Below are 18,936 nucleotides of genomic sequence, written 5' to 3' on the forward strand. Positions count from 1 at the left end.
ATAATTACCTTTTCTATTTCTCTTTGTGTAGCTCCTTCCTTTTTCAAACGTTCTTGTTCTACACACTTGGCATTGTAATTTTCCTTGGATTTCTGGAGGGCCTGAGTTATGCTCTGAATGGTTTGAACAGCTTCCAGAGTTCCTGCAACTTCTTCTTTAGTCTGTTTGGTATGAAATGATTCATCAAAAACGATGAAACTATAAGACGCTCAATATTTGACCAATCAATCTAACAAGAAAAAGTGATACCTTTTTATGAGACTTTACTTGTTCTTCTCCATACTTCTGAACTTCCTTTATTAATTCTTGTAATTTTCTAACAAGATCCAAGTGACAATTAGCTAATTTCTCTGTAGATGTTTTGAACACATCCCATACTGGTGCAAATGTTCTGAGGGAAAGAAAACATGAAAATAATTTACTTATAAAAAAAAGTTTAAGGCTCCAAAATAGAACCAGTGGAATTAATAATGTCATATTCAGCCATTTCAATTAGGCAAAAGATGAAATTAAAATAAATTAAGAATTAAATGACTAATAGACTGATCTTATTTCTTAAATCCTTGGCTAATTAAATAAAACATTTCTGGACCTCAGATATACAGAAATAGGTTAACTACTTATCACATGTCTGGCCGTGGCCTTCACTTAATCGCTTGAAGCGAGAGATGGAAAAAGGAATATTATTTTCTGAGTTGATTTGGCTATTCAGACTTGTATCAGAAGCATTTCTAATCACTATGTCCATTCAAAATGCTTCATCAATAAAAAAAAGTTTCTTTAAAGTTAAACGTGTAAAAGTTAAAACTTGCACATGACTTTTTTAGTGCCTTTATCCTTAATAATTATACAGAATAATTTTAAAACTGTTATCTAAACCCCTGGAGGAATTACAATTTTATCTATCTGAGTACTTCAACAAACACTAAGAGAATCCCCTTTCTACTACACAGAATAGAGGGCATGACACACTTTCCCACCACCTTTTCTCAATATTGAGAATTTAATATTTTGAGCAGGTTCAAGTACTTCCAAGAATTACTTGTTATGTTATAATAGCTTTAGATAGTACTTAGGATGCCAATGATTAATTTAAACTAATTTGGTCAATAGAGAACAATCTAAGAATAATTTTATCCAATGCTTTCCTCAGGTACTTCCTAAAATATTTTCAACAGCACTTGCTTTGTTCTATGACAAAACTTCTAACAGAAAACAAAACAAATAGCAGCAATAATCACTAGGTCAAAAGGATAGAGATATTACTTATCCTAATATGTATTCTATGCCAATTATTGCATTTCCTACCCAGTAGGAAAGCTAACAATGCTCATTTAAGCAATAGTAAATAAATTCAAAAGAGGATTTTTAAAATACTTAGGATTGTTCTGATTAGATCTCATTTCAGACTTTAAAATCTCTCATCAGCACTAAATCTGGCACACAGTTAGATGGAAACTTTTCAAAGAAAAAGGACACCTAAAATGTATCCACTTGCTCCAGCACTAAGTGATGTACAGACTTGTGCCTCACTTCATGTAAACCTGATACATGATAGTCTAAACTTCACAAAGCAGATAAGACAGGAGAATCCCTTTACTTTACCAAAGGATTCTTTACAGTGAAAAGCAATTCAACATAAAATTTCTTTAAATATAGGTTTCTTTAAGGAATTTCAAATGTCAGTTCATTTACAAAAGTTTGATACATACAACTTTTTTATAGTAAGTAATAACATGTATGTATAATAAATACATGTTGATTATGAAAAACAGACAAAACCAAAATATATTTAAATGCAATACAGAAAGATAAAATTCAAATTCTTGCCTAAATATGCAGCAGTAAACAAAAACCATTAATATTTAAAATCTTTGTGATCTTGAGATGACATTAACACAAAAAAATAAAAATCCCCTATTATTTATGAAAAGCACACATTCCAAAGACAGAAATGCGGTCAGCAACTTTACTATCAGGAAACACAGCTAAAGTCAATTTGTGTTTTTTCTATCTCCCATTTGGTGATTAAGAATAGGTTAGAATTTCCTACAATACACCATAGCCAGCTGTGATTGGTGCAGCTCAGCTGGTTGGGTATCATCCCGCAAAGCAGAAAAGGTCACTGGTTGGATCCCTGGTCAGGGCACATGCCTGGGTTGCTGGCCTTGTGAGAGGCAACTGATTGATGTTTCTCTCACACATCGATGTTTTTCTTCCTCTCTTTCTCCTTCCCTTCACCTCTCTCTAAAAATAAATAAATAAAATCTTTTTTCTAGTTACTTTTTGACCCTTCCACTGTGGTTAATAAAGAAGAAATTATGTTTTAGAAGAGGCATGTTTAAATGGAGGGTCCAGAAATAGAAGGGTACCAGAAAAGTGAAGCGAGAGATGGAAAAAGGAATAATGAAGTCATATTGAGAGAGTAGAGGGGAAAAAACTGGAGGATGACTGGGAGGACAGAAACAAAAGTAACTAAATACCAGTCCCTGCTTTCCTCATCAGAAAAAGGTGATAGCTCCCCAACCTTCCCAGCCAGTGTACCTGGTTACAAAAGGTTCTGTTAGCTGTCGCTGTCAGCACTTACATAATGGGCAGTGTCACTACCCTGTGAATGAACTGAAGTCCATTCCTCTTTATCCAGACCACAAAGCAGAAAGACTTTTATTTAAACTCACTCAACGACACTAGAGAATACTTTCATAAAGTCATTCTTAAACAGTTTTTTGAATCACAAAACCATGTCAATCTGATAGCTGGTATAGACAGACCCTCTTTATCAGAAATGAGTTAATAATACATACACAAAATCTTACATAAAATTTCAGGGGATTCAGAGATTCATCAGAAACCCCTAAGAAGAGGGATCTTTTACTAAATATCACTATAAAAATCTTTATGTGTTAGACAAATTATTTTCGCATCTAAGCTAAAATGTAACTTCTCCCCAAATTTTAGATAATTAAATCAGATTAAGTATTCCTTCCTTAGTTGTTATGGTTCAAATTATATAATTATTCTTCCCAGAGTTGTTATGGCTACAAGCAAATCTCACTTTAAATATATTATTCTTGTTAGTATTTATTTTCTGAAGAGTGCATTTCTTCAACACAAATTCCTAAAAAGATTTAATGATAGTCCATAAAAATCATGAGACATTTTAAGTGCATTTTAACATTTCCATAGTTTGAGTTTTTAAAGATAATTATTCTGCAGTATTTAAATTAACCTACAGAAAATTAAAATAACATGCATTACACAGAATATTTATAATCTCCAAATTACACTACTGAATGACTATGTTGTTTAATAAAGGGGAAAAAATTAAGTTTTACGTGCTCTTACTGCATTAAGTAATTCAGCAAGTTCAATTACATTTTCAACCAAGTCAAGAATATAGTCACAGATACATTTTAAATAAGTACATTATTATATATTTTACATTTATGAATTACTATATCCTCAATAAAACCTAATATTCTGAAGAACTTTGCCTAAATCAACATTGAAAAAGAGTTCACCATAGAAATTAACTCACCCAAGTTGTGAATAATTGCTTGCAGATTTTGCTAGTTTTGTCATTGACCTGGAGTATGCCTCTTCTATTGTAGCTCTGTTAAATAAAATTTCCATGTTATAATATCTCTTGTTTAATAACCAAACACATAGCAAAGTTATGAAAATACAGTTAAAACTGTGGAAACAAAAAGATAACTCCAATTACACGTTAAAAATAGGTAGGTATGTTGGTCATGAATTTCTGGCCTATCTTTAGATGTCCTTTGTGCACATCTACTTAAAGAACTAGTCTGGTATAGAACTAAAATAATTTGTATCACAAAAAAAACTTAAATGAAGTCACCACTCTTTTTATCTTTAGTACCAAAGATTATTTAAACAGAAAACACAAGAGTGCTGTTTCTTGTATTCTCGCTCTCTCTATAAACTGATTCAGTGAAAAGTCATTTTTTTTAAGGATTTTATTTATTTATTTTTAGAGAGGGAAAGAGAGAGAGAGAGGGAGAGAAACAGCAATGTGTGGCCACCTCTCATACACCCTGTACTGGCGACCTGGCCTACAGCCCAGGCATGTGCCCTGACTGGGAATCAAACCCGCAACACTTTGGTTTGCAGGCCCTGGCACTCAATCAACTGAGCCACACTGCTCAGGGCAAAAGTCATTTATTTTTAACTTAGTATATATAATATAGTTTGATTGTTCTTCAACACTGCGATTTCATTATTATACACATTTAAAGAGACTGATAATAGTCTTTTGTATAATACTAAATAGGAAATATTAGCAAGTCTGAAATCCTGAACTTCAGGGCTTAATCTAGTTTGCGATTAGATCTAAAATAATAATAAATATTTCACACTAGAATACTGTTTCTTATATAACTACTATTTACCTTATAGGATTTCAGGCTTTAAAAGAAATAACCAAAATCTTTAAGTATAGGATAAAAAAGTTTTCCTATAAACACATAACATACAAAATATGAGGCTACCTGGCCTTCTTCACACTATAAAACTTAAGTTCTATCTTACCTCTCCTTCATTACCCTGTCACTTCTCAATCTGTGCTACCCTTAGCAGTGGAACAGTCCACAACCACCAATGCCCTTCCATTTATTGATAGGTTCAACAAACTTACTACTTTTAATGTCCAAATCTGGATTTCCACTCTGCTCTTGATTTATCTGTTTAATATCTAAATGCCTCAAGCACAACTCTACTTAGTAGATATCTTATCACCTCCAACTCAGATCATCTAAACTAAGCTATCTCCAAATTCTCCCCTACCCTGTATTTATAACCCACTCTCTAACAAAAAGGAACCATTAAGAGGATATGCCACTCACTGCTGGCATTGTGACTTTTTTTTGTTCCTTTAAATTTTTTTGTCTTTTTAATATGCTACATTACAAAGTTTGTACTTGGATAATCTAAAAAGTTAATACAGAAATATTAGTATCTCAATGTATAAAGTTTTAATGGCAACAAAAAAAGTGGTTCAATTTCTAGTAACAGTGATCTGACAGAAAAACCTCCCAATGAGGAAAACTAGAAAAACATGGGGGGAGAGGGGTGTGTTACTAAAAGGCATCTGAGAACTAAAGAGGCAGTTAAGAATCAGTAGGCCAAGATCCCAGAGAAGAATATCCAGAGAAGTGAGTCAGATATGTAGGGCAGCTTTTCCCTCGGGGGCATCGAGAAGAGGCAGCTAAGACTGAGAAGTGGAGCAGAGCTTTTCACAGCCTTGCAGAGTTAGGGAGACAAAATTATAGATTTAGACCTGCCAAAGGTTTTTGGAACCATGGGAAATTCCATGCCCTTTAAAGTTGAGACTCCAAGAGTCAGGATGAACAATAAACAGGCAACCCTCAAAGGGACTGCAACCCATCTCTTCAAATCCTGACACTGGATTCTATGTGGATGCCTTACACACATTCATATAGCCACCAGGCACATGAGCAGGCAAGACATGATGAACAAAAACCAACAGGAACAAATTAGCAATGTTCCAAAAGCTGAGATTATAAACCTAGACCTTACGAGTTTATGTATTATGTTCAAGAGATGGCAGGTGGTCTTCTTGATTCTTCTTCTTGAAAATCAAGAATTTCTTAAGAGAACTAGAAGTCATTTTTTGTAAGTGGAGGATAACACAAGAAATTTGAAAAAAGTACAAATTCTATATCTGAAAAATACAGAAGTTACTATCTCAACGGATGAGGTTTACCAGCAGACTGAATACACTGCAGTGAGAATCAGTAAAGTGGAAGAGAGGTGAGAAGAATCTCCTGGAATAAAGCTCAGAGAGACCAAGCATGGAAAACAGAAGAAAAATAAAGGACTAAGGACAAAGCAAAAAATTCTAACAAATATGTAAAAAGAAAACAGTGGGTCAGAAAAACTATCTACAGAGATAAAAATGGAGTATTTCCCAAAATTGACAAAAGATATCAAACTAGAGATCCAAGTAGCCCAACAAACCTTAAGAGGATAAATAACAAGACATCTACACCTGGTCATACCATAGTAAAACTGCTGAAAATCAAAGATAATAAAGCAAACTGCAAAACTGTAAACCTCTTAGAAAATAACACAGGAGAAAACCTAGCTGACGTTGGGTATAGTTATGTCTTTTTAGATACAACGCCAAAGACCCAACCCATGAAAAAAAAATCATTCTTAAGCTGAACTTCATTAAAATGTAAATTTCTACTCTATGAAAGAAAATGAGAAGACAAGTCAGTGACTGAGAGAAGCTATTTGCAAAAGACACACCTGGAAAAAGAACTGTTATCCCAAATATACAAAGAACTCTTAAAACTCAACAGTAAGAAAACAGCCTAACACTCCCCTGTCCAAAGAAGGAAATCTTACCTTTTGCGACAGCATGAGTGGACCTGGAAATTATTATGCTAAGTGCAATTATTAAGCCAGTCAAACAGGGAAAGACAAATACTGTATGATTTCACTTATATGTGGAATCTAATAAACAAAATGAACTTGACGAACAAAATAGAAACGGAGGTATGGACACATGGAACACACTGACAGATGTTGGGGGAGGAGAGATGGGGTGACAGGATGAAAGAACGTGAAGGGATCAGAGCTAAAGAATATATATGCATGACCCATAGACACACACAACAGTGTAGTGATGACCAGAGGGAGAGGGGGCCAGAGCTGAGTGGAGGTAGACAAAGGGGGAAAGGGGAAGGGGACATCTGTAATAGTGTCAACAATAAAAATAAAGTTAAAAAATAAAAACATTTTAAACAGACTAATTTAAAAAAATGAACCAAAGACCTTAACAGACACTTCTCCAAAAAAGATATATATAGATGGCAAAGAAGCATACGAAAAGTTGTTCCACATCATATGTCATCAGGAAAATGCGAATTAAAATAACAAGATACCACTACATACTTATTAAAATAGCTAAAGTTTGAAACCCTGACAACACCAAATACTGGCAAGGATATGGAACAAAAAGAACTCTCATTCATTACTGGCGGGCATTCAAAATGATACAGCCACTTTGGAAGGCAGTTTGGCAGTTTCTTACAATACTACACATACACTTACCCCAAGCAGTTGTGTTCCTTGGTATCTACCCAAAGGAGCTGAAAACTTATGTCCACACAATAACCTATACATGGGTGTTTACAGCAGCTTTATCCACAACTGTCAAAACTTAGAAACAACCAAGATGTCCTTCATTAGGTGAATGGATAAATAAAACTGTGGTAAATTCACACAAAATGAGCTATGAGCCAGAAAAGACATGGAAGAACCTTACATACATATTACTAAGTAAAAGAAACCAATCTAAAAAGGCCATTACATACTGTATGATTCCAACTATATGATATTCTGGAAAAGGCAAAACTATGGAAACAATAAATAGAGCACGGAGGATTCTTAGGGCAGTCAAAATACTCTGCATGACATTATAGTGACAGATACATGTCATTACACATTTGTCCAACCGGTAGAATACACAATACTAAGAGTGAACCCCAAGGGAAACTCCGGTCTTTTTGTAATTACAACATGTCACTAAAGGTTCATCCTTGGTTAAAAAAATACCATTCTGGTTGTGATGCTGACAATGGAGGAGGCTATGCATGCATGGGGGTGGGGGCATACAGAAAATCTCTGTATCTTCCTCTCAATTTTGGTGCAAACATAAAAGTGCTCTAAAAAAAGTGGTTTTTTAAAATCTACCAACCAAAATTCTATACCCAGCAAAGATGTAATAGTTCTAAATTTACATCCACTTAATAACATGACCTCAACTATACATTTAAAGTAAAAACTGACAGAACTACATGAATAAACAAAAATCAGAATCAAAATGATTTTCAATACAACTCTCTCTGGAACTGATAAAATAAGCAGGATCAAAAAAAAAAAAAGAAAAACAGTGAGGATATATAAGAAATGAACAACGGAATTCAGAAACTTACCATAATAAATACATATAGAACCCTATATCTAAAAAATATAAAATACAGTTTTTCAGGTACATGCAGATATTTACCAAAATTGACTCTTTTCTAATCCATAAACTGTCAACAAATTTCAAAACACTGAAACCATACAGATTATGTCCTCCAATCACAATGCAATTAAGCTTGTAATCATTGGCAAAAATACGCTTTTAAAAATTAACACATTTGGAAATTAAGAAATACACTTCTAAATTACCAACAAGGCAAGGAAGAAAGCAAAATGCAACAAAATATACTCATATTAAAACTCATTATAATAAAAATCCTAACTCAAAATTAGGGGGTGCAACAAAAACAATGCTCAAGGGAAAATTATAGACTTAAATAAGTATATCGGAAAAGAAAAAGGGTTGAGAATCATTCATTTAAGCATCCATCCCAAAATTTAGAAAAATAGCAGCAAACTGAACACACAGAAAGTCAAAGGAAATAAGGAATAGAAGTTGATGAAATAAAAAATAAATATATAATACAAAGAGAGAGACTCAATAAATACCTATGAACCAATGTGAGCCCAATGAATTTAATAAAAATTTTAAAAAGTAAAAAACAAAAAACCAACAACCAAATCCAATAGTTGGTTGTTTATAAAAACTATTAAAATCAACAAATGCTAAATGAGACTGACCATGAAAAAAAGACAGAAGGCACAAATAACCAATATTAGGAATGAAAAGTGGGACATCCATATAGATCTTGTAGACATTTAAAAAGTTCATTAAAAGATACTAACTTTTTGCCAATAAATTTGAAAATTTAGATGAAATGAAAAAATTCATTTAAAATGTATCTTACATTCTCACAGAAGAACTGGAATAGCTGAACAGTCTTATAACTATTAAAGAACTTAAATATGTAATTTAACACCTTCCTACGATTATAAGCACAGATGGTTTTACCAACATATTCTATGAAACACAAGGGAGAAACTATACTCTTTCACAAATTTTTCCAGAAAAATACAAAAATAGGGGATAGCTCCCAATTCATTTTATGAGATCAACGAACTTTGAAACCAAAACCTAATGAAGACATTCAGAGAAAGGAAATGTTCAGGCCAATCTCACATATATACATGCAAAAATCCTAAACACAATAGCAGCAAACTGATTCTCTAGTATATAAAAGGATAATATATCCCACCAAGTTAGGTTTTTACTAGGAATGGCAAGGTACTTTAACATTCAAAATTCAGTGTAATTCAGCCCTAACTGGTGTGGTTCAGTTGGTTGGGCATCATTCTGCAAAGTGAAAGGTCATCAGTTTGATTCCCAGTCAGGGCACATGCCTGGGTTGCAGGTTTAGTCCCAGGTTGGGTGTATTCAAGAGGTAACCAATTGATGTTTCTCTCTTATCATCAATGTTTCTCTCCCTCTCCTTCTCTCTTCCTTTTCCCTCACTATAAATATAAATAAATAAAATCTTTTTTAAAAAACTCAATGTAATTCAGATTAAGAAGGGGAGAAAAAAAAGAAAAGTAAAAAACATACCTCAATATATACCAGAAAACTATTTGACAAAATCTGGCATCCATACAGGATTTAAAAAGAAAACCTAAACCTTATCAAAATACTATGTAAAAAGTAATTCCATAATTTGATAAGTACTAGAAAAAATAGAATATATCACGTTTAAGAGTGAAATGTGAGAGTGGGAACAAGGCAAGAATGCCTGCAATCCCCATTTCTACTAGCATTACACTGGAGATGTTATTAGGCAACACAGTAATTCAAGAAAAAGAAATAAAAGCTATAAGGCTTGGAAAGGAAGAGATAAAACTCATTTGCACAAGACAATTACACACAAAGAAAATCCAAAGGAATCTACAAACTATCAGAATAAGCAATAATTGCCAGGCTGCTGAAAACAAAATCAATATATTTTAAAGTAAGTGAGTTTATATAAATTTGTAACACATAAATGACAAAGTGGTTTTACCCAAAATATATATAGAATTCTTTCAATTTATTTTTTTAAGGAAGGGGCAGGACAGAAACATAGGCAAGACATCAACAGGTACTTCATAAAAGAGAAAATGCAAATGGCCAAAAAACATGTGAAAAGATCCTCAACTTCATCATTCATCATGGAAATACACATTAAAACCACAATAGATATTACTACTTATCAGAATGACTCAAATTTAAAGACTACCAATGCCAAGTGTTGATGAGGACATGGAGCAACTGAAACTCTCAAACAAGACTGCTGGTAGTATAAACTAGTTCAACCACCATGGGAAATTCTTTGACATTATCTACTAGAGTTGAGCAGATACATACTCGATGACCTGGCAATTTTACTCAAGGCTATACACCTAATATAAATATAAATGAATATATGTGCACCACGGCAAATGTGCAAGAATATTGAAAGCAGTATTACTGCAACAGCAAAAAACTGGGAACAACTCAAATTCTAAAACTGTAAACAGTAATGGATAAATACACTTTGCTATGTTTATGCAATTTAATAAATAGTTTGGTAAATGAATTACATGAAACTCAATACAAACAAATCTCACAAACAGTGCTATGAAGTAAGACTCGGACAACGAATACTTATATATGATTAAACTGATATACTTAATGCAAAGTTTAAAAAAATAGGTACAACTTCCTTTGACAGATGAATAGACAACTGTGGGATATCCATAAATGGAATACTACTCCACAGCAAAATGGAATGAATTATTAACACATACAACAATGCAGATCAATCTCAAAATAATTATACTGAAAATACCACACAACAGAGTACATCCTGCATGATTCAATTTATATTGAAAATTCAAACTAACCTAAGTTCAGAAGCAAATAAGAGGTTAAAAATAAAATAAAATGAGTGTTTGCTTAGGGATGGCAGGAAGGGACAGGAGGAATGGATTACAAAAAGGATGATGAAAAGTCTTAATTATGGTGATGGTTTCATGAGTATAAGCCTATGTCCAAATGTATCCCATTATATATTTTAAAAATGTCAGTATTTTGTGTGTCAGTTATGCCTCAATAAAGCTAGTATAATGGAGAAAGGAGGGAGGAAGAAGTCTGAATGACTGAGGAAATTACCTTTTTGGGTCCCCAATTTCTTATCTGTAAAATGAGACTTACCGTTTTGATAGTTAAATGAGATAATGTATGCAAAATCCCTAGTGCAGAGTATAAGTTTATGTGTCTACCTTTTCTTGCTTTCTTTCCCATTCACTCTTTCCAAAAAACAGGAGGATCTAGTTGTGTCAGGTTCCATGCTAAGCACTGTGACACAACAGAATATTGTAATGTTTTGTCCCTTATAGGGGAACAAAAAAATATAACAAAAATGAGTAATTACAAAATGTTATAAATACTAAAAAGAGCTATAGAAGTTGAGAGAGAACCAAGTAAGTTTTTCAGATTTAGTCAAAGACACTAGGAAAAATATTCCTAAAAAAGTGACTACATTGCTGAGTTCTAAAGGATAAACAGGAATTAACAAAGTGGAGACAGGAATAAGCATGTACAAAGCCTGGACTAGAAGCCTGTCAATATGGCCAATGGCTCTGGAGAGAAAAGTAGAGAAAGTCTGGTGTGACCTAAAGTTTGAAAGGTAGTTTTAGGTCAGACTATGCAGGCCTACCATAGAGCAATGGGAAACCTTTGAAATGGCTTAAACAGAAGTAACAAACTGATCTGTAGCTTTTAAAATGCACTCCAATTAAAGTGTAAAAAAATAAACTTCAGAAGAACAAGAATGAATGTAGACAGACCAGTTAGGTGCTATTGCTAAAGTCCAGGTGACAATAATAGATAGGGTTAGAATAATGGAAGTTAGAGATTCATTCTATCAAAAAAAATCTTCACCAAACTTCCAGTCAAGATGGCAACATAGGTAAACACAGTACTCACCTCCTCCCACAGCCACATCAAAACTGCAGCTACAGAAAAACCATCCTTCAGAACCACCTGTAATCTGGCTGATTTAAAAGTCATACAACTAGGGACTTAAAGAAGAAGCCACATAGAGACTAGTAGGAGAGGCCAAGACACCGAGGGTCCCACACCCACATGTGGCAGATAAAAATTGGGAAAGGTATCTTGGCTTCAAAGGTCTCCTGAGGATCTAGGGGTCCCAGCCCCACACCAGGCCTCCTAGCTCAGAGTTCCAGTGCCAGGAAGAAAAATCCCCGTAATTTCTGGCTGTAAAACCAGCAGGGGCTGAGGCTCAGGAAGACCCAGGGCTTTTGAAGTCCCAAGCAGTTCCTCTTAAAGGCCCATGCATGGACTTCTCGGACTCCCTCTAAGCTCCAGCAACAGGGCAGCAGCTTAAAAAGGACCAGTGACATATGGGAATGAAATGAATTGTCTGGCATCAGGGCAAAAACTAGGGGGCTGCTTTCTCTTAGAGGCCAATGTTCCTTTGATGCTGGGTACCACATCAACCTGGCTCACACAGTTTTTCAGGCCCTGGTGATTCCCTAAGGCCCTGTCCCACTCAACTTTCAGGCCCACCAAGCTGTTTCCAGTAGCTTTTCCATACAAATGGCCTATCTCGGCTCATGCTTCAGATTTCCCTACAATCTCGCAACAAGCAGTATCTGACCTTAGTGTGCCCTATACCTCTCACTAAGTGGCCCCCACTGTGGCACCAGCAACAGTCAGCCTTGGTTCACAGCTTGGCCTTGCTGGGCATCTCCAAGGCCAGCACATGTAGTAACTATCTGCAGATTATTTTGTAGCTCATACCGGATGGCCCTGAGCAGAATATAGGCAGTAGCTGACCTTGGTCTGCACCTTCTGGGAGGCCCCAGAGCCAGTGTACCCAGTGGACAGCTTCAGACCATTAGAAGCATCACCACCCAACCACCTCCACAAGCAACACACTCAAGGGGCAAACTCAGCGGGCACCAGTCCCCTGCTGAAGTAAGTCCCACTCTGTGGGGTGGGCCCCTGCACAGCTGATCCTCTATGGTGGCTGAAGGTCAGTGGTTGGTAGTCAAAGCTAGTCCTGCAACTGATCAACCTGGAGGTAAATCCCTCCCAATGAGGTGCCAACAGCAACCAAGGCTCATCTGCAAGAAGAGGGTATACACAGCCCACACAGGAGGCGCAACTCAAGTGCCCTGCTTGAGTAATCAGAAAGGCTGTGCCACTGCACCCTACTGAACACCTACTACATTAGGCCATTCTAACCAACCCTGGGAGACAGAGTAGCAAGCTCTACCTAATACATAGAAACACACACATGGAGGCTGACAAACTGAGGAGACAAAGACACATGGCTCAAATGAAAGAAGAGATCAAAACTCCATGAAAAGAACTAATTAAATAGAGACAAACAATCTACTAGATGCAGAGTCCAAAACAATGGTTATAAGGATGCTCAGTGAAGTTAGTGAGTTTCAACAGCATAAAAAAGGACCAGTCAGAAACGAAGAATACACTAACTGAAATGAGGAATAATTTGTGCAGAATCAACAGTAGAGGAGAAGAAGCCTAGAATCAAATCAGCATTTTGGAATATAAAGAAGCAAAAACAACCAGAACAGCAAAAAGAAAAAAAGAGTCCAAAAAATGAGTATAGTGTAAGGAGCCTCTGGAACAACTTTAACTGTACCAACATTCACATCATGTGGGTATGTGAAGAAGCAAGCAAGAAATTGAAAACCTATTTGAAAAAAATGACAGAAAACTTCCCTAACTCGGTGAAAGAAATAGACATAAAAGTCCAGGAAGGGCAGAGTCCCAAACAAGATGAACCCAAAACAGCCCAAACCAAGATGCATCATAATTAAAATGTAGAAGGTTAAAGACAAAGAGAGAATCTTAATAGCAGCAAGACAAAAGCAGTTAGTTATCTGTAAGGGAGCTGATTTCTCAACTGAAACTTTGTAGGCCAGAAGAGATTGACAAGAAGTATTCAAAGTGATGAAAAGCAAGGACCTACAACCCAGATTACTCTACCCAGCAAAACTGTCATTCAGAATCAACGGACAAAGAGCTTCCTAGACAAAAAAAAAAGTTCATGACCACCAGACCAGTATTATATGAAATGTTACAGGGTCTTCTTTAAGAAGAAGAAAAAATATATAAAAATATGAACAACAAAATGGCAATAAATACATATCTATCAACAACTGAATCTAAAAACACAAATAAATGAACAAGCAGAACAGAAACAAACTCACAGATACAGAGAACATTTTGATGATTGCCAGATGGGAGGGAGTTTGGGGGAATGAGTTATTACAGAATAGTCATGAGGATGTAAAATATAGCATAGACAATAGTCATTAATATTCTAATAACTATGTATGGTGTTAGATGGGTACAAGACTTATCAGGATGATCGTTTAGTACGTTATGTAATGTCTGATCACTGGTGTACACCTGAAACTAATTTAATAATCTATGTCAACTATAATAGAAAAATAAAAATGATTTTCTAAAAAATCTTTACTGAGGGCCTACTAAACGGGCAACCATTCTCCCAAGTGTAGGAAATAGAACAAGCAAAAATGACCAAAAAATCCCTGCTCTCATGAGGTTTATATTCTAAGACAGACAAATAAATAAATATTGTTTTTATCAGATAAGTTTTTATTAAAAAAAATGAAGCAGGAAAGGGGAAGTGGAAGGATAGATTGTCTCACTGCTTATAGAATCATAAAGGGTTAGATTCTAGGCAAAGAGATGGCCCAAGAGTCCTGGACTTCTTATAATGACTGACATAAGCAGGGCTAAATGGCATAATAACAAGTCCTTGATGGTCTCACGGTGGTTAGTTATGGTAGTGATGCAAGTGTTGGGGAAGAATGCAGGCTAGGGACATTCCAGAGATGCAGAGTTTGGAGCCTCTCCTTGACACCTGTCAATGATGGCACAGAAGCCAGAGAGGGGTAGCTTTATCCACAGTACTTAGAGCTTTTCAACGCCCTCTTAACTCCTGTAGAGTGGTGGAAGCCATAAGAAGATTGGTGTTACATGAAAAAGTTAGTTCTCCAATTCCTACCAGTCAGTTAACTCTAAGTAGACAGAGCTTGTATCTTTACCACTATATTCCCAGAATCTAGAAAAGTACCTGGCACATAGCAGACACTGTATATATACTGTTGAAAGAATAAATGAATGAAGTATTGTATCTAAAGGCAAAATATCACTATATTATCAAGGTAGAGGTTTTAAAAGTTTTCATTTAAAAATTACCAAGTGGGGTGCACCACAAAACAGCTTTAATCATTTCTACATTAACTATTACATTATAAAGTCTTAAAGACAATCACATCTTGTAAATTTGCAGAATTTAAAATATATACTTAGAAACTTTTAAAATAAAAGTTATAATACATAACTGTAAGTTCAAAAATGTAGTCTTTTCAAGTTATTTTAGTATGTTGTTTACTGACATGTTTATTTAAAGAAACGGTAATATTTTATCCTTCAAAGTTCCTCAATATTTCTATTGTATCATCTTGCTATCATATTCAATGAAAAATATGTATATAATATTTTCAAGCAGTGATGTATAAACCAGTTTAACAAATGCCACTTGGATCCACTATTTAGCCCTCTGTGTGTAGATCACAGATAATCACTACTTTAAAGTAGTGGTCCCCAACCTTTTGACACCAGACACCAGTTTCACGGAAGGTAATTTTTCCATGGACCAGGGATGGGAGGGGGATGGCTTCGGGGTGACTTAAGCACACTACACTCAAGCTCACCTCCTGCTGTGTGGCCTGGTTCCTAACAGGCCACAGACAGATACAGGTCCACAGAGTGGGGGTTGGGGACCCCTGCTTCAAAGTACTGGGTTGGCCAAAAAGTTCATTTGGTTTTTTTCCATAAGAAGGCTCTAGTAGCGCTTAGTGGTCTTTAACTTCATTGGAAACAATTTTGTTAGACTGTATTGTGACAGTTGTCATATCAGTGTGCATTTAAAAAAAAACCTTATCAAAATTGGTGAATTTTTGTGTAGCTATTTTAATATTGAAGATGGGAAAAATATGCAACATTTTTGGCATATTATTTCAAGAAAGGTAGAAACACAACTGAAATGCAAAAAAAAAAAAAAGATTTGTGCAGTTTATGGAGAAGGTGCTGTGACTGATCAAACAGGTCAAAAGTGGTTTGTGAAGTTTCGTACTGGAGATGTCTTGCTGGACGATGCTCCATAGTCGGGTAGACGAGTTGCAGTTGAGAGTAATCAAATTGAGACATTAATTGAGAAAAATCAATGTTATACTATGTGGAAGATAGCTGACATACTCAAAATATGCAAGTCAATAGAAGTTATTTGTGAAAATTAAAAGTGTCTTATTTTACGGAAAAATTCACACAAACTTTTTGGCCAACCTAAAATAACTATCGTATATTTTTAACAACTGTACTTGATTGCTTTACAACCAAAATTTTTTCAATTACTTATATTCTAAAACTTAACTTGTAATGAATTGTTAAATGACAAAAAAAATACATACCTTTCTCTTACAAAATCTGCTAGTTCTTTCGTCGATATCTGTCCATGTTTCATATTATGGTAAAGGACATCAAAGCCACTATTTTTTTCCCCCTATAATTTAAAAAGATTTTTAGTGTAACAAAAAATAATAATAAAAGAACGAGAGAAACAAAGATCAAAATGACAAGAATAACCCTACATTAACTAATATTCAATTCTGACATTTAGGTGAGCTGTCTTTCCTAAATGTGACCACTGTTGCTCATGTATGACTTTAAACTGTATCAAAGAAATACTGTAAGGTTTCATAAAGTTTATAATTTATTACATATACAATCACATATATATATGCATACTCTATAATCATTCATAAGGGGTATATTAATGAAACTAAGTCTGAAATTTTAAGGAATAATATGCAGCATAATTTAGAAAAGATAAACATGGACCTCTTTAAATACATAACCAAAATACCAATTCAATTCCTTGAACATGCATTAAAGGATTCCTGATTATTTAACTCAACGACTTTCAACCGGCTTGCCATGACAAACTGGTAGTCCGCAAGAATTTTTAAAACATGCAATACCTGACTGTTTAGTCAGGGGCACTGACCTCTTTTCCCTTAGATTGTCAAATTAAAAAACTGACAAGAGCCAACACAACAATAGCCATCCAGCGTGAATAAATCAAAATTATACCTATTTTTTACTGGCAGGTCAGCAAAAAAATATATTGATATGCTACAAAATTTTAGTAATTAGTTTATGAGTGTCATGAGATGAAAAGGCTGAAAATTGCTGACTTAACTCAAAAGTCTGTGCTTTAAAATTACTAAGTCTTAACTTCTGAGTCAAGGCAACATATTACTAAGCATATAAGCATTGAATACTACAAGACATTTTATAATTGCTAATATATCTCTCAGTAAACTTAAGCAATTTGAGAAGTGAGAAAGCAGATAAAATTTTAACAAAAGAGCAGTAACAGTCTATTGGCTCACCCTCAACTAACGGGAAATTAACAGAACCAGACCACTAGATAGTACTACAAAACCTTTATACAACACTACAAAACCTTTACTGTTATTTAATCCAATAAATGCTAACTTAGCAAGTCATAACAAAAAAAAAATTGGAAACATCAATGTTACAGGTGAAATACTGGGTTGGCCAAAAAGTTCCTTTAGTTTTTTCTGTATCATGGCTCTAGTATCACTTAGTTGTCTTTAACTTCATTCGAAACAATTTTGTTAGATTGTATTGTGATGGCTGTCATATCAGCATTCATTTTTTTAAAATTTATCCAAATTGGTGAATTTTTGTGTAGCCATTTTAATATTGAAGATGAAAGAGGATATGCAACATTTTCAGCATATTATGTTTTATTATCTCAAGAAAGTAAAAACACAACTGAAACGCAATAAAAAGATTTGTGCGGTGTATGGAGAAGGTGCTATGACTGATCAAATGTGTCAAAAGTGGTTTGCAAAGTTTCTTGGTACTACTGACATTTTGGCCAAATAATTCTTTGCTGTGAGGCTGTCTTATGCACTGGAAGATGTTTAGCAGCACCCCTGGCCTCTACCCACTAGAAGCCAATAGCAGGAGATAGCTGACATACTCAAAATATCCAAATCAATAAAGTGATCAGTGAAAATGAGCAGTGTCTTTTATTTTATGGAAAAAACTAAATGGACTTTTTCGCCAACCCAATAAAAGGCTATCAATAAACCAAGGTCAACAACTCTCCTCAGTGAACAGTTTTATTCTTCTTCAAAGAAAATAAAATAATTGAGCACTGAATATATTTACTGGAAATAAAAAACAATACCGTAAGCCAAGTGTTAAACAACCTGAAACCTAATTTTTCCAAAGTTTATCGAAAACAGGAAACACAGAAACTTCCATGTGTTGTAGTGATCCCTAATGAACTTGTCAGCTAATATACCACGTAATTAGTTTTCCACACATACAACAAATTAAAATGTTTCATTTATGAGGAGATAATATAAATATCCTTAGCATTTTGAACATCCATTTCCATTTTTCAGAAATATAACATAAAACTACAGTCTCTTATGAATCCAAACACATCCATGTGGCTTCTACAATTTTTCACATTTAAGATAAAGAAAAAATTTATTATCTAACTTTAGTTTTTACTTCCCCTGGGTTTTTCACACAAATTTATTCCGGCCAAAGTAAGAACATTTTTTGAGGTAACCATCACCACTAGCTACAGCAAGCAAAATAACATCATTTTGCATTGCTATATGCAGATTACTAAATAAAACTACAGACAAATAATGGCAGGCCTGAAACCTCTGAGGGCTTCATTCCATTACTTGAATATAATATAGAAACTACAAATGATTAGATGATCCACCAACTCCAATAATATGAACCCTCAGAAAAACAAACCTAAAATCTAAAACCTTAAAATCCAAAGTCTATAGCGCTCATGCCCC

The 18,936-nt window shown here is 34.7% G+C and overlaps 1 protein-coding gene across 2 annotated transcripts in view; it reads right to left on the reverse strand.

Moving 5' to 3' along the window:
• FCHO2 (FCH and mu domain containing endocytic adaptor 2) overlaps window positions 1–18,936 on the reverse strand; it is a 113,776-nt gene that overhangs the window by 81,820 nt on the left and 13,020 nt on the right. For both annotated transcript variants that reach the window (XM_053912740.1, XM_053912732.1), the window contains exons 2-5: window positions 16,486–16,577; window positions 3,539–3,613; window positions 250–391; window positions 9–161 (exon numbers count right to left, since the gene is read on the reverse strand). In XM_053912740.1, coding sequence (XP_053768715.1) covers window positions 9–161; window positions 250–391; window positions 3,539–3,613; window positions 16,486–16,577 — 462 coding nt within the window. The remainder of the gene's footprint in view (window positions 1–8; window positions 162–249; window positions 392–3,538; window positions 3,614–16,485; window positions 16,578–18,936) is intronic.

Source organism: Desmodus rotundus, chromosome 1, assembly GCF_022682495.2.
Source record: "Desmodus rotundus isolate HL8 chromosome 1, HLdesRot8A.1, whole genome shotgun sequence".
Lineage (NCBI taxonomy): Eukaryota > Metazoa > Chordata > Mammalia > Chiroptera > Phyllostomidae > Desmodus > Desmodus rotundus.